The sequence below is a fragment of the Aythya marila genome, assembly GCF_965140915.1.
Source record: "Aythya marila genome assembly, chromosome: 4".
Classification (NCBI taxonomy): Eukaryota; Metazoa; Chordata; class Aves; order Anseriformes; family Anatidae; genus Aythya; species Aythya marila.
In genome coordinates this window covers 61,388,113-61,400,213 of record NC_139045.1, presented here as the reverse complement: position 1 = coordinate 61,400,213, position 12,101 = coordinate 61,388,113, and the positions used below count along the sequence as shown (strand labels likewise).

General features: G+C 39.9%; 1 protein-coding gene across 2 annotated transcripts; it reads right to left on the bottom strand.

Annotated features, from left to right (window-relative positions):
* Positions 1-3,452: 3,452 nt before the first annotated feature.
* Positions 3,453-6,388, bottom strand: FGFBP1 (fibroblast growth factor binding protein 1). 2 transcript variants are annotated; one of them, XM_082760068.1, is made up of 2 exons: positions 6,338-6,388; positions 3,453-5,116 (listed from the first exon to the last, which is right to left on the bottom strand). In XM_082760068.1, exon 2 carries the CDS (start codon positions 5,093-5,095, stop codon positions 4,379-4,381), a length of 717 nt encoding a protein of 238 aa, XP_082616194.1. In that variant the 5' UTR covers positions 5,096-5,116; positions 6,338-6,388; the 3' UTR covers positions 3,453-4,378. The 2 variants fall into 2 exon arrangements, with proteins under 2 accessions (XP_082616194.1, XP_082616193.1); XM_082760067.1 differs by having other exon boundaries at positions 3,453-5,119; positions 6,338-6,380.
* Between the last annotated feature and the right edge of the window lie 5,713 nt (positions 6,389-12,101).

The following is a 12,101-nucleotide window of genomic DNA, read 5'->3' as shown; positions in this document are numbered from 1 at the left end:
CTTTGATGTGTATGTTTGTTGCCTGGAAATCAGTGTCAGACTTCCATGGTCCTAGGGAGCCTCAGGTTAATTAAGTTTATCGTTTCTACATGGTGCCAGGTATGATCAGTGACTCAGGCAGCCAGGTGGCTGCAGCCTGGTGGGAAGTCCTCATGGTTTTTTCACTTCTTCCTTATCACTTTGTCTTAAAACAGCTATTTCAAGGGGAACCAGTAAGGAACTTCAGAAGACGGACTAAAATGTCCTTTTAAAACCACCATGTGTCCACAGTCTAATAACTGAAACCCTGCCAGGGTTCTTGTACTCTGACTTCTGCTCCGTGTTTAGTGTCTGAACCCTGCCAGGCTTCTTGTACTCTGACTTCTCTCTAGTTCTTTGAAGGGATGTGATGACTGCAAGTTCAGTTCAAAGTTCCCCTTCTGTTTCAAGGGAGGGAGCAGAAAGAAACTCAAAGACATTAAAACACAGGAGTACCTAGGGTGGTCTTGAGATCTGTAGGATTTGTTTGATCATCTGTGGTGCTAGTGGGCAAGAAGCCATGTGTGCTCCAGCAAGGGATGAGAGGGTACCACTGCCCTAGTGATGAGATTGGGTTGGAATGGCCTCAAAGCTGGGTTTTCCCATTTGATTGAGCCCCAGTGTGCTAAAAAATTGGTGTCACTCTTGGAGGTAGCCTAGAGGAACACACAATATATTATATGGAAATGGAACAAAATCCAGGCACAGGCATGGCTGAGGTGCAGCAGCTACCAACAAGTATTGAGCTGCCTTGCTCAGGGCAGCATCAGAAAAAAAAAAAAAATAAGGTAAAGGTGGAAAAGGGAGTGGAATTTTTTATCTAGGTTCAACTATGTCTACATGGCTTGAGCACAGCCGTGTAAAATGTGTCATGTCTGAACATTCAGCCTCTGCAACGGTTGGCCAAATTCAGGTGAGGTGATATCAGGTGGTGGGTACTCATTGGCGCCCTCGGGGAAAGAGGAGGGCAGGGCCCTCTTGGAAGCAAGAAGGTTGAGTCACTGGGCTCTGTTCTCCTACAAGCAGTCATGCAACACGAGAGATTAGATGTGCAATCTGTACTGCTGCCAACGTGGTAAACGAATAAAGGAGGTTGCAAAAGAAACGGAAACTCATTAGGATGAAATTATGTGTGAAAGTGAGTGGAAGCCGTACTACAGAAAATAATAGAAGAATAAAAAAATGATAATAATAAAATTAAAGGAGCCAAAATTTTACAGATTCTTAAGTTACAGTACATTGCCAGAGCTGTTTGTTAGACACTAAAAATACTTCCCCACTTCCTAGTGAATGCAGAGAATAAAATTTTCTAGATAAGAGTCACTGAGTGACAACTAACTTCAGAAAAATATTTAACTTTGAAAATTTTCTCTCTTCTTCATTTAACAGTTTTTAGTTTCTCTGAAATTTGGTGAGAGTTTGAGAGTCTGTAGGAGTATGTAGGGCTTGTGTCCACCTAAAAATGATCCGTAATCTAAAGGGATTACCAAATGTATTAGCATTCTACGCTGCAAAAACAGGGAAACTCCCTGAAGTTTCTTAGACGTGCCCTTCTAATGAACAACCTACATGTACAAGGAATTCTAAAAATCCAGTCCTTTGATTGAGACAGTTTTGATATCTTCACTCTCACATGGTGAACTCTTCCCTGGTGCTCCACACTGTCCTTGTAGGATGCTGGAACAACCCCATACATCGCAGCTGAAATGTATCCTGGAAATACTAAGATTGGGCATTTTCCTCTTGGAAAGAGACGCGTATGAAGATAAAAGTCAGTCCTGGAAAAAAAAAAAAAAAAAAAAAAAAAAAAAGAAGGACACAGATGAAGAAATGTAATACATCCCTGACAAAGAAAGTGCAGGTCCCACAGATAGCTCTGGGTGCTGACAGTCCTGCACGCAGCGATGCAACTCACAGCTCTGGAATCCCCGGTTGGAATTTGCTCTGGGATATGTCACTGGCTCCTTGTGTGTGGCTGCCAGCAGCCACAGAGAGGAGAGCAGTGCCTCCTGGCAGTGCAGAGGCGCGGATCACACATCAGGCAACCAACTACTCACATTAGTACTCCAGCAGCTAATGGCAGCTGGGATTCAGCATTTTCCAAAATGTCTGGAACAATTAAGCCTTTTAATCTGGCCTTGTCTAGTACTCTGGTTGTGATCTGGGACTAATATATAGGAGTCTGGAAATCAGGTTAGATGTTCATAATTAATTGCTACAGCATATGATTGCTTGAGCCATAGGTGTGCTCATCCTTCCTCTGCATCTTCTGACCTTCTTATCTCAGCATTCTCCCAATGCAAAGTGGTGTAGGCCAAAACACAAGGTCTCTAGAAGCTGAAACCTCTTGCCTACAGATCTACATTAATAAGAAACCAATAGCTGTGTTTCTGCCCTTCTCAGTACCAGGTTGGCTGTGTCTTCCAGCCTGCTCAGGAGTTAGTGCTAATGCCCCTTTACTGGAATTTGGCTTTGCTGTGGGCATCAGTCTGACAGAGCTTACACTGGTAACACCCACTGTATCCATAGGGCATGCAGGAGCTGGAAATCCAGTAAGAGGGATCTGTTGAACGCTTCTGAGACTACAGTTTGCCTGACTAACAGCAGCATCCTACATTTGAGACATTAGTCACAGAGATTAGTTTGCCACTAGCTGTATCTTAACTAGCAAAAAAAAAAAAAAAAAAGTAAATTAATATAATATGACATACTTACATGAGCCTCCAGAAAACCAGAAGTCCTCTTTAAAACACTGGCTAATGCCAAAGCTAGTACCATGCCTTCTTCCTGATCCCACCAAAATCATTTCAACCCTATGTGAGAAGGCAGAGTCCCTACCAGCAAGCTAAAAATGAAAAGCTGTGTGTTTAGTAGCACTTTCCTTTACTCTCCTATTGAGGAATCCTCCCATCTGAATTTAAATATTTTTGCTAAGTTAATTTTTCATTGCAAAGAAAAAACTAACTGATGCTAAATAACAGCCTGGGCCTCTATTACTGCAGCAACAAGTCTGAGTAACATTAAAATGTCCTCCCCAGACATTTTGATTTAAACAAAAAGTTACTCATAACTACCCATCTTACAAATGTTCTTTAAAGGTTGAGGTCAACCCAGGAGGCAGTAGTGAGGTAATTACAGAAGGGAAGAGGCTATATTTTCTCAAGAGACAGAAATACTATTTTGATTTGCTAGCAATGATCAGGGAAATCGTATTTCATGAAAGCTCACGTTTCTTCAGGTGGATCACTGTGGCAGATTATCCTTCCTAGACCAGTGTCACTGGAAAAACGAGGCATATTAAACATATAAAAACTTGCATATTACATTTCTTCCAGCTGAAGTTTCAAATATTACCAAGGATCATCATTATTTTCTAAAATCTCTGTTCTTACTTTCAGAGGTTGGATTATTATTATTTTTTAATACAGATGAAGTCTAACACAAGGAAAAGTATTTATTGGTGTTGTCTGTACATAAAGAGAACAGGCAATGGAACTTCAAAAGAAAGTACAGGCAGCGCTGAGCATAAGTGTTTTAGCTGCTTGAGGAAGGAGTCCAGTCCTGGGCATGCATACAAACTTGGACAAGCCATTTTGTCTCTATGTCTCAGTTTACCTACACTAAAAAGAGTAAAATGTGCTTCATACTACAGGAGAAATGAGAGGATTGAAGTTTGCAAAGTTTTCTGACATCCCTTGATGAGATTGGAAAGCTGAAGCTTTGTAAAATAATGAAAATCTGGAAATCTTGCTGCCCATCATTATCACATTGATGAAAACCTGCTGATGATGTATTTCCCTCAGATCAAAATGTTGCATGCTCTGGCTGAGAAAGCTGAATTCTGCAACTCTGCAGTTTTGTTAAAACTGCTTCATAGGCGAGACTGCCTAGATCCTGTGAATGGTCAGTCTTTGATAAAAGCTTAGCATTTATAGAAAAATCTAGTTAAATACAGAGAGAGAGAGAATATTTTGAATACATTTTGAAGTTTATTTTACTTAATAATTTTTAGGTTAAAAGTATAGTACATAACCAAGAAGTGCATAGCACTGAATTCAGCCCTTTGGCTAGCACAGCTCAAAAAGGGGCAAAAAGACTATTGAGACACCTCTGTGCAGAGTACGTAACATCTATTGGTAACACTTGTGTAGAAATGTGTGTTCAAATAAAGTCTATACATCTTCAACTATGCCAAGTGTAGTCTGCTGTGTAAAAACAAAATCAGAAAAATATATAAATATACAGCTGTGTGACTTTTTTTCCTATATACACTATATTACATAAGTGTAAGATGTGGATGAGTTTGCAGTCGCTTAGTTGAGATAAGAATTTCATGACACAGGGCTTTACAAACATGTCCTCAGCATTTTTTGTCTTGCACCATTGTTATAAAAAAGTTGCAGAAGGAAAGCAGACTCTCTGGACAGTATTCCTCAGCCACCTTCTTCTGATCAATGTAATCAACGTCTTCGACACAGTCTTGGGAGCTGTGCTCTAGCTGTTTTCCAGGCTCAGAGGCAGCAGCTGGGACCTGTGTCACTTCTTTTTTGTGGTGGGTTGCATCCCCTTTTGCAGGACCCACTGATGCGAGGAGGCTTGAGCGTGTCAGTATGAGGTGAGCACTTTGTGGGCCTTTCCTGCACACTTTGGATTTGAGGATGCTTCTGGGGTCCTGACAGATCTGCTTCTGCTTCTTTAAGGATCGGGAGACTTGCTTCCAGTAGGATTTCTGGTTTGCTGCGTAGTGTGGACAGGTGGAAGGGTCTCCAGAGAACTCACACCAGAACTTGCTGTCGCTGCTCGTGCACTCGACTCGTATGGTAGCAGCATCCATGCTGGTCACTGCCCAGGTGCACTCAGCATTTTCTTTGGTTTTAAATTTGCCTTTAGGAGATGCTTTTCCTCCTTTTGGCTTCTGCCCTTTTTCTTTCTCTTGGTTTGATTCAGTCTGTTTTTTTCCACCGTTTTCTATGCCTTGTCTTCCCTTTTTTCTTTCCTTCTGTCTTTCACAGGTGGTTAGTAGCATCTGGGAGACCAGAATCAACACACAAAGAAGTCCAAAGTTTTTGATTCTCATGGTTTCTGTTTTGCCTGTTATCTGCTTTCAAAACAGAAAAGCATACAAGTATTAAAATTTTTTCACTTTATACTGGACTCCGTATGTCAAATGCATGCAGTATTTCAGACGTGCTATTGCACTGCTCCTTGATACCTATGAAAATGATGTTACTGGCAAGATCCTCTGCTCTTTGTGTGCTTGATACTTGGTTTCTATAACAATTATATATATTTTTTGAGAAACATAGCTGGCTATGGGGTATGTCCTTCTGATCCAATTTCGTAATTACCTAAACAGTGTGGAACAGAAGAGACTCTTTCCCAGGACATGCCCCTACCCAGTGACTGAGGTACCCTAAAGTCCCTCCTGCAGTCACAGAACAAATTTGACCAGGGGACTTGTCAGTCTCAGATCTTATGTTATACCGTATAAAGCAGTTCTTGTGCCCATGACCTCCTATGTTGTGAATGTCACATAAACGATTTTGACTTCAACCTTTGGCTTTTCTTCAAAAATGTGCCAAATAGAAAGGAAACCATGTGTTTTAAGTTGAGCATAATTATTTCCTAGGCGTCCTTCAAATTGACTTAATTCACTAGTTATGCCAGCATTTAAGTTTTTTATTGAAAAAGAAAAAAGTAGCTTTTTCATACACCCAAGAAGCAACTTCAGCTGCATTCTTTACTGCCTTGACTGTTAAACAAACAGAACTACTTTTTACTTTTGAAAGCACCTGCAGTATACTTGGCTGTGTCTAAAGCTACTGGGCACAGAGTATATTTATTTCTGTAGGTGTTTCTCTGTATAAAGCAGCTGTCAGGATCAAAGCTCTGGCAGAGCATACCATAATAGTAGAGGGTTTAAATGCCACATTTAGTGGATTGGATCCCCAAATGTACTGTTCAGATGTTTCCATCACAGACATTTCTGTAATCATGTTAGAAAGCAGAAATCCATGTGCAGGCATGTTAGAAGGAACCTATTTCAACATTCAACTCTCTGCAAATACCTTTAGTTACATATGTGTATTAATCTAGAACACATAGGCAGCAGTATAGAAGCAGCTCCCATTTTTGCATAGTTCCTACCTGACTTGGTTCATGCCTTATTATACATGCAGAGATTTTCATTGCATGAAATGTGGTATTTACAGTTCTATCGGAAATATGGCAGCTAATAAGATTAATATAAATACTGACATGACAATAACTTTCTGTTGTAAGTGGAACAGAGCAAAAGCAAGATAACTAAAAGACATACCTTGCACAGGATGTGGAGCTAGCCAAATATAACTCAAGATGCAACCTGTCTCTCTCAGAAGGATTGGAGCTACTTGTAAAAGCAGTGTGGTATTTATAAAGGCAGAGACACACCTTCAGGTCTCCAGCAAGACTATTACAACACAATAGGATACTTCAGTGCCTTGTTCGTTTACCTCTGACACACCTCCTTGGAAAAATGCCAGTTCTCATTCTCAGCACACACAAAAATCAGCTATGGTGGGGTGACAAGGTGTGTTTGCGTAAATTAGATGTTACTTTAGCCAAGTCCTTCCCTTTTCATGCACAATGATAAGAACTTTATTAGATCATGAGCTTCTCTAAAAAAGCTTTTCCCAGGCATTGAGAGATGTATCCTGCAACACCTTCAGTGAGTTGCACTTCCACTGTGCTTAGCAGAATTTGGGTAGCAGTGTTTGGTGAGTCTTTGCAAAATGAAAATCATTCCACAAAGCACTTCAAAGTTGTTTTTAGAACATTTCATTACCTACTGTCACAGACACACAAAGTATTGGGGAATGTTTTAAAATAAGTAACTATTCTCCATTAAGTACAGCATTCATCATAGCAAGATGATCATTAGCATGAAGTTCAGAAACTGATTGAAACTCCCTCAGTGACTGTTATGGGGTCTGAGAGCTGGGACCAATTGCACAGCACTGATCCACATGCTTCTCTCTCTGCCAGCATTTCTGTATGCAAAGAAATAGGTTATCGATGAAATTTCATTATTGGATCATGTCTAATATATTAATTTGAAAATGAATATGACAGTGAAAAAGCGAATATTAGGCAAATATACAAATCCGTATAAATATGCATTCAGAACTGGGAATTGGCTTCCCTTAAAGAATGGATAGAGTAGCAAGCATTGATATTTGTTATGTATGCTGTGGAAATAGTTCCAAGACTAAAAGGTGGGATGCCAGAAGAGGTGAAAGTAGAAACTGGTGTAAGATAAGCAGGTCTTACTCTTCAGCTCTCCCGTAGGGTACAAATAGAATGAGACAAAGGGACTAAGCTATAGGGATGGCGTTGTCTGAGCTGGTCTGGCAATGAGGAGACTGTTCATATTCTGGAAAAAAAAAAAAATCAGAAGCCAAAAAAGGAAGAAAATGGGTAGCTCTGCAATGTGTGAGTGACAGAAAAGTGGGGAAGAGGATTCATGTACTTGAAATACTAAGGGTCTGACCTGTGTGCCACAACTATCTGCTGAGCCTTCTGTATATGTTCAGCTCCCTGGGGTGCTTCTCATCAAGTTGAGGCACTGGACCTGCTGTGTGCTCCTTTGACTGGCATGAGGTGGTACGAAACTATTTGCAAAGTCCACTAAATGTGGAAGATTTGTGATTAGCACTGCCAAGGGCTAATGAATGGGGGCAGGGGTGACTCAGAGATCAGAAGATATTTGACAGCAAGCCAGATTGGATGGGAATCAGAGAACAAAGATAATGTAGGAGAGAAGACAGGGTGGGACTATCCTGCTCAGGAGTCCCAAACTGACACCACACAGCATGCACAGTAGTGTCTGCAGGCTTTAGCTTGGATCATCAAACAGTGCAGCTGCATTAGTGTGGCCAAGTGCCCAAACCAGGGCTAACTACTCAAGGGACAGCATCAAGCCAAAGTGGCTACATACACTACCTCAGGTTCTGGCATGAATTCAGGTATGTCTTTATCATGCTCCATTGCCTTGTGTAAGCACAGTACAAATTGATTTTTGGGTGACAGATTCAGGAGCTGGTTTGGGCATATCACCAAAAACAAACCACAAAACAAACCAATAAAGCATTAACCTTTGAAGCCTGCAATCTCTACGCCCTTATCAGCAAATCCATTTCTTTGAATGATCTGACATGACAGATATGGCCTCAGTTTTTAACTTCTTTCTAGTTTCTTTGTTTCTAATCTCTGCCTCCAGCCTCTCCTTCCTTCATTTCTCTCTCTCCCTTCATGAGAACCTGGAAAACAATGTGAAATGTAATCAATACTGGAAATGTTCTTTCTATTTCTTCCAAAGGTATTGCCTACCTTCGTCCTTAAGAGCAATGGTATAATTAGGATGTATCTAAAATAGTTGTCTGAATCTACTTTGGCTAAACAACTTCTATAGACAGAGGAGAGGAATGTTACAAAGAAGTATGTAAGGAAGCTCAGGCACTGTTAAAATGAGGAATTATGCTTTCCTGCTCTGGCTCTGCCACAGGCTTTCTCTGAGATGTCTATCAGGAAACGCCTGTCCACCAGATGTTCCTTACCTGGAAAGGAAATATGATGCTTAATCTTGTACATGATGTTACAATATCATTATCATTTTTTTCTGATATTCATAAAATATTGTTTACTGGAGAAATTAATCACAATGTATTGAAAATACTGGAGCCTTCCACCACTCGTCACTTTGAAAACTGCCTATTTTGACAGTTTTTGCCTAGCCAAATTGTCAGTCATTGTTAGCTGCCCCATTGTTGATGGTACATATCTTCCTGCTTCATAAATAATGGGGAAGATGGGGAGAGAAAAGGCTGGGCAGAGGCACATTTGCCTTTCTGCTGCTTTAATATTCCCTCCCTGAGGTCATCGCATTCTGGACACGTTTGCTCCTCCAGCATGGGGAAATGTCTTTAGATAGTTTTGCAGCCAAGTGCTTGTTGATATGGGTGATTACATCTTCGAGATGATCTGTCCTGGACAGATGGACTTCTTGCCTAACCTGCTTAGATGATTTCAAAATCCCAGTAAAAGAAGATTTATTTATTGTGGTGCATGAAATGTAGCCTCATTCTGTGGAGGCTGGCCTGGATACCCTCCAGTTTCATTGATATGTCCCCAGAATATTGCTCTTTACTTTTTAAATTAGGCATGGACTGGTGTTTTATGGCTGCTTTAACTTACCTGACCATGTAGTATCTACTCACATTTCACCCCAGTTATCCTGCTGGGAGCTGCCTCATCACCACTTTCAGGTGATCAGAATATTTGATTTCCTCGGCTTTCATCAGGAAAAGAAAGTACACAAAATTAAAGTAGGATTTTCATTTCCTAATTAATTATGCTTAATCAGCACCTAACTGTCAACAGCAACAACAATAAAAAAAACTGCTAAAAAACTTGTTTGCAACATGATTTTCAATGAAAGTATTTTTTTCTTTCATCCATGCACATTTTAAAGTATGTCTTTATCTTGCCCTCTGCTGAGCTGAAATGCTGTTTGCTTGTAAGCTGCAAGCACAGTTCTGCCATGGAACAAACAGTGCAGACTAATAACTGCAAAACTGCTCGATCCATGCAACATATGGCAAATCTGAACAGCTGATTTGCCAAGGTCAGATTTATGGGTACCTGTTTACTTATTAAAATCAAAAGACGGGCACATAAAACATTTGGCAGTAGTAGGAAATAAAAGCAGTAACTGAAAACTGAAAACTGAAACAATTGTGGATGCTGAAATCCCAATGTGAGTTTTATATTGAAGAATCTTCAACCACTTGTATCCCTGCTGCCTTTTTGACTGAGAATCAGGGTAGTTAATCAGCATTTTATTTTCATTAGAACTGATAGGATTAAATCTAGCTGGTGTCTTTCTGCTGTTCAAGCAAAGAGGTTTTATCCATATTCTTGATTGTGATTCATAGGCTTGGAAGACGCACAGTATTTTCTATTTAGTCCTAACATTGCTCATATATTATCCACAAATAAATACAGGTCTTACATAAGAAATTGTTATTGTTTAAACCATTTGTTATTTGTGCTGGTGCATTAATTGCAAAGTGCAATTTGCTTGTGGTGTCATCTGTGTACCATTGTGAGGCTCCTGCTCATATAGATACACTTTTCCCCAAAGAATAAAAGGTTGCTTACAAACAGTAAATAGTTGATGAATTTCCTTGACCATGTGAAAATACAGCTATAATTATTAGCTATATTTAGATGTATCGCATCTACCTGATACAGAATATTAGCTATTTGCCAGTCACACTTGTGGGCACTAGGATTTTGTTCTCCATGCAAATGCTCAGACAGAATGAATTAAAATAGATTCAGCAAGGGAACAGTTGCTTACACTTCAAATTAATGCTTGTGAGTATGGTTCGGCAGCATTGAAGCAATTCTGGTGATGGAGAGTGACTCACAGCACCAGGTAATGTTCCAAGGATATAAAAGGAATAATTTATTTCAATGGTGCTCAAGGGACATCTGAAGGATCAATCCCTACTTTCCTTTTAGCGCACAGGCTTCCTTGAAAACTGTGTCACCTGGCACAATGTGCCCCGCAGCAGTTCCCTGCAGTACGTTGCAAACTTTGTTAAAAGGACGGGATCAGGCATGTGTATTACAAACCTCACTTCACGCTTTTAAATATAGACTAGAAGTGAGTATATATTTTGTGCATGACCTGAAGAAAGAATGACACTAAGCACTCTACAGGCTAGAGTTCTTTTAAAAATTACCAACCTGACCATGTGGATGATGGTAAGCTGCAGTTACTTTCAGTGGTTTTATTATTATTATTATTATTTTTTATTACTTATTTTTAATTTTACCTTTTTATGTGACTAGCATTCAAGGTTTTCCCTTTGAGTAAAGGAACACCATCAATACATGTAAATCAGAGAGTTTCAGTGTATAGGCACACAAGTTATGAACATGCACTTCTTACTATAATTAAAACAGACTAGTCTATTCCTGCACAGTTTATTAATGACATTTCATCATTCACAGCCTGTAGGGGTACATCATATTGCTGAAAATATCTGCTGAAAGACTCAGTATGTTAACAAATGTGACAATCATACCCATACCTCCAAGTGCAATATCCCGTTCAGCATGATGGTGGGTTGTTCCCAGCTGAAAAAATTCAGGTATAACTTTACTTCCTTTTTCATTCTGTGAATGTAGTATCTACAAAAGACAGGAAGACAGCAGCCCTAAACACTGAAGCTCTCTTACATAGCAGCAAGAAAGTTGTCACACAGGCAGTGGCATCAATGACAGCTTTTTTGCATTTCACCGTCCATGCCCAACAGGTCGGAATAATCCACAGCTTATTGGCACACCTCTGGAAGATACTATTTCATCACAAACACATTGACAGCTTCAGTGCTTTGAGATCTGCTCACTATTTTACATGGAGGCGTAACTATTTGAAAGGAAGCAGAAGCAAACTCATCAGCTAACAATAATTTTCATCCACTTCTCACCTAGAGTTAAATTCCTATTAGTAAAATAACTATATAAAAAGGCTTAGATTCACTCTTTGGTGCAACAGTGCCCAATTATTTCACAAACTGGCTCAAACTAAAATCTTAATCGGAAGAGGAACATCCTGGTGAAAACTGATATCATAAAACCCAAATGATGAATAAACAAAAACTAGCTGATTCAAACAAATGTTAGCTTTAAGTTACTGAGAGAACAGCAGAAACTGTATGAGAGTTGTATAATAATTATAAGACAATAAAAGCAGAGCACCTTGCAACACTAAAAGGCAAAGTTCTTTTATAGCAAAACAGCACAGCATACATTCACACAAAGGTTCCCACTACCATTTTAAACAGGGTTAGTCTCTGTTTATTTGCTGCGTCATCTTGGCAAGATTTTGATTAAAGTATCCTGAAATTCATTACTGCCAAGGTGCTGTTTCTCTTCAGCCTGGCCCCCATGGGCTCCCAGCTCACCCCTGGCCACCAGTGCTGGTCACCGACTACCCACTGAGTGTTCACATGAACTCATGCACAGTGAGA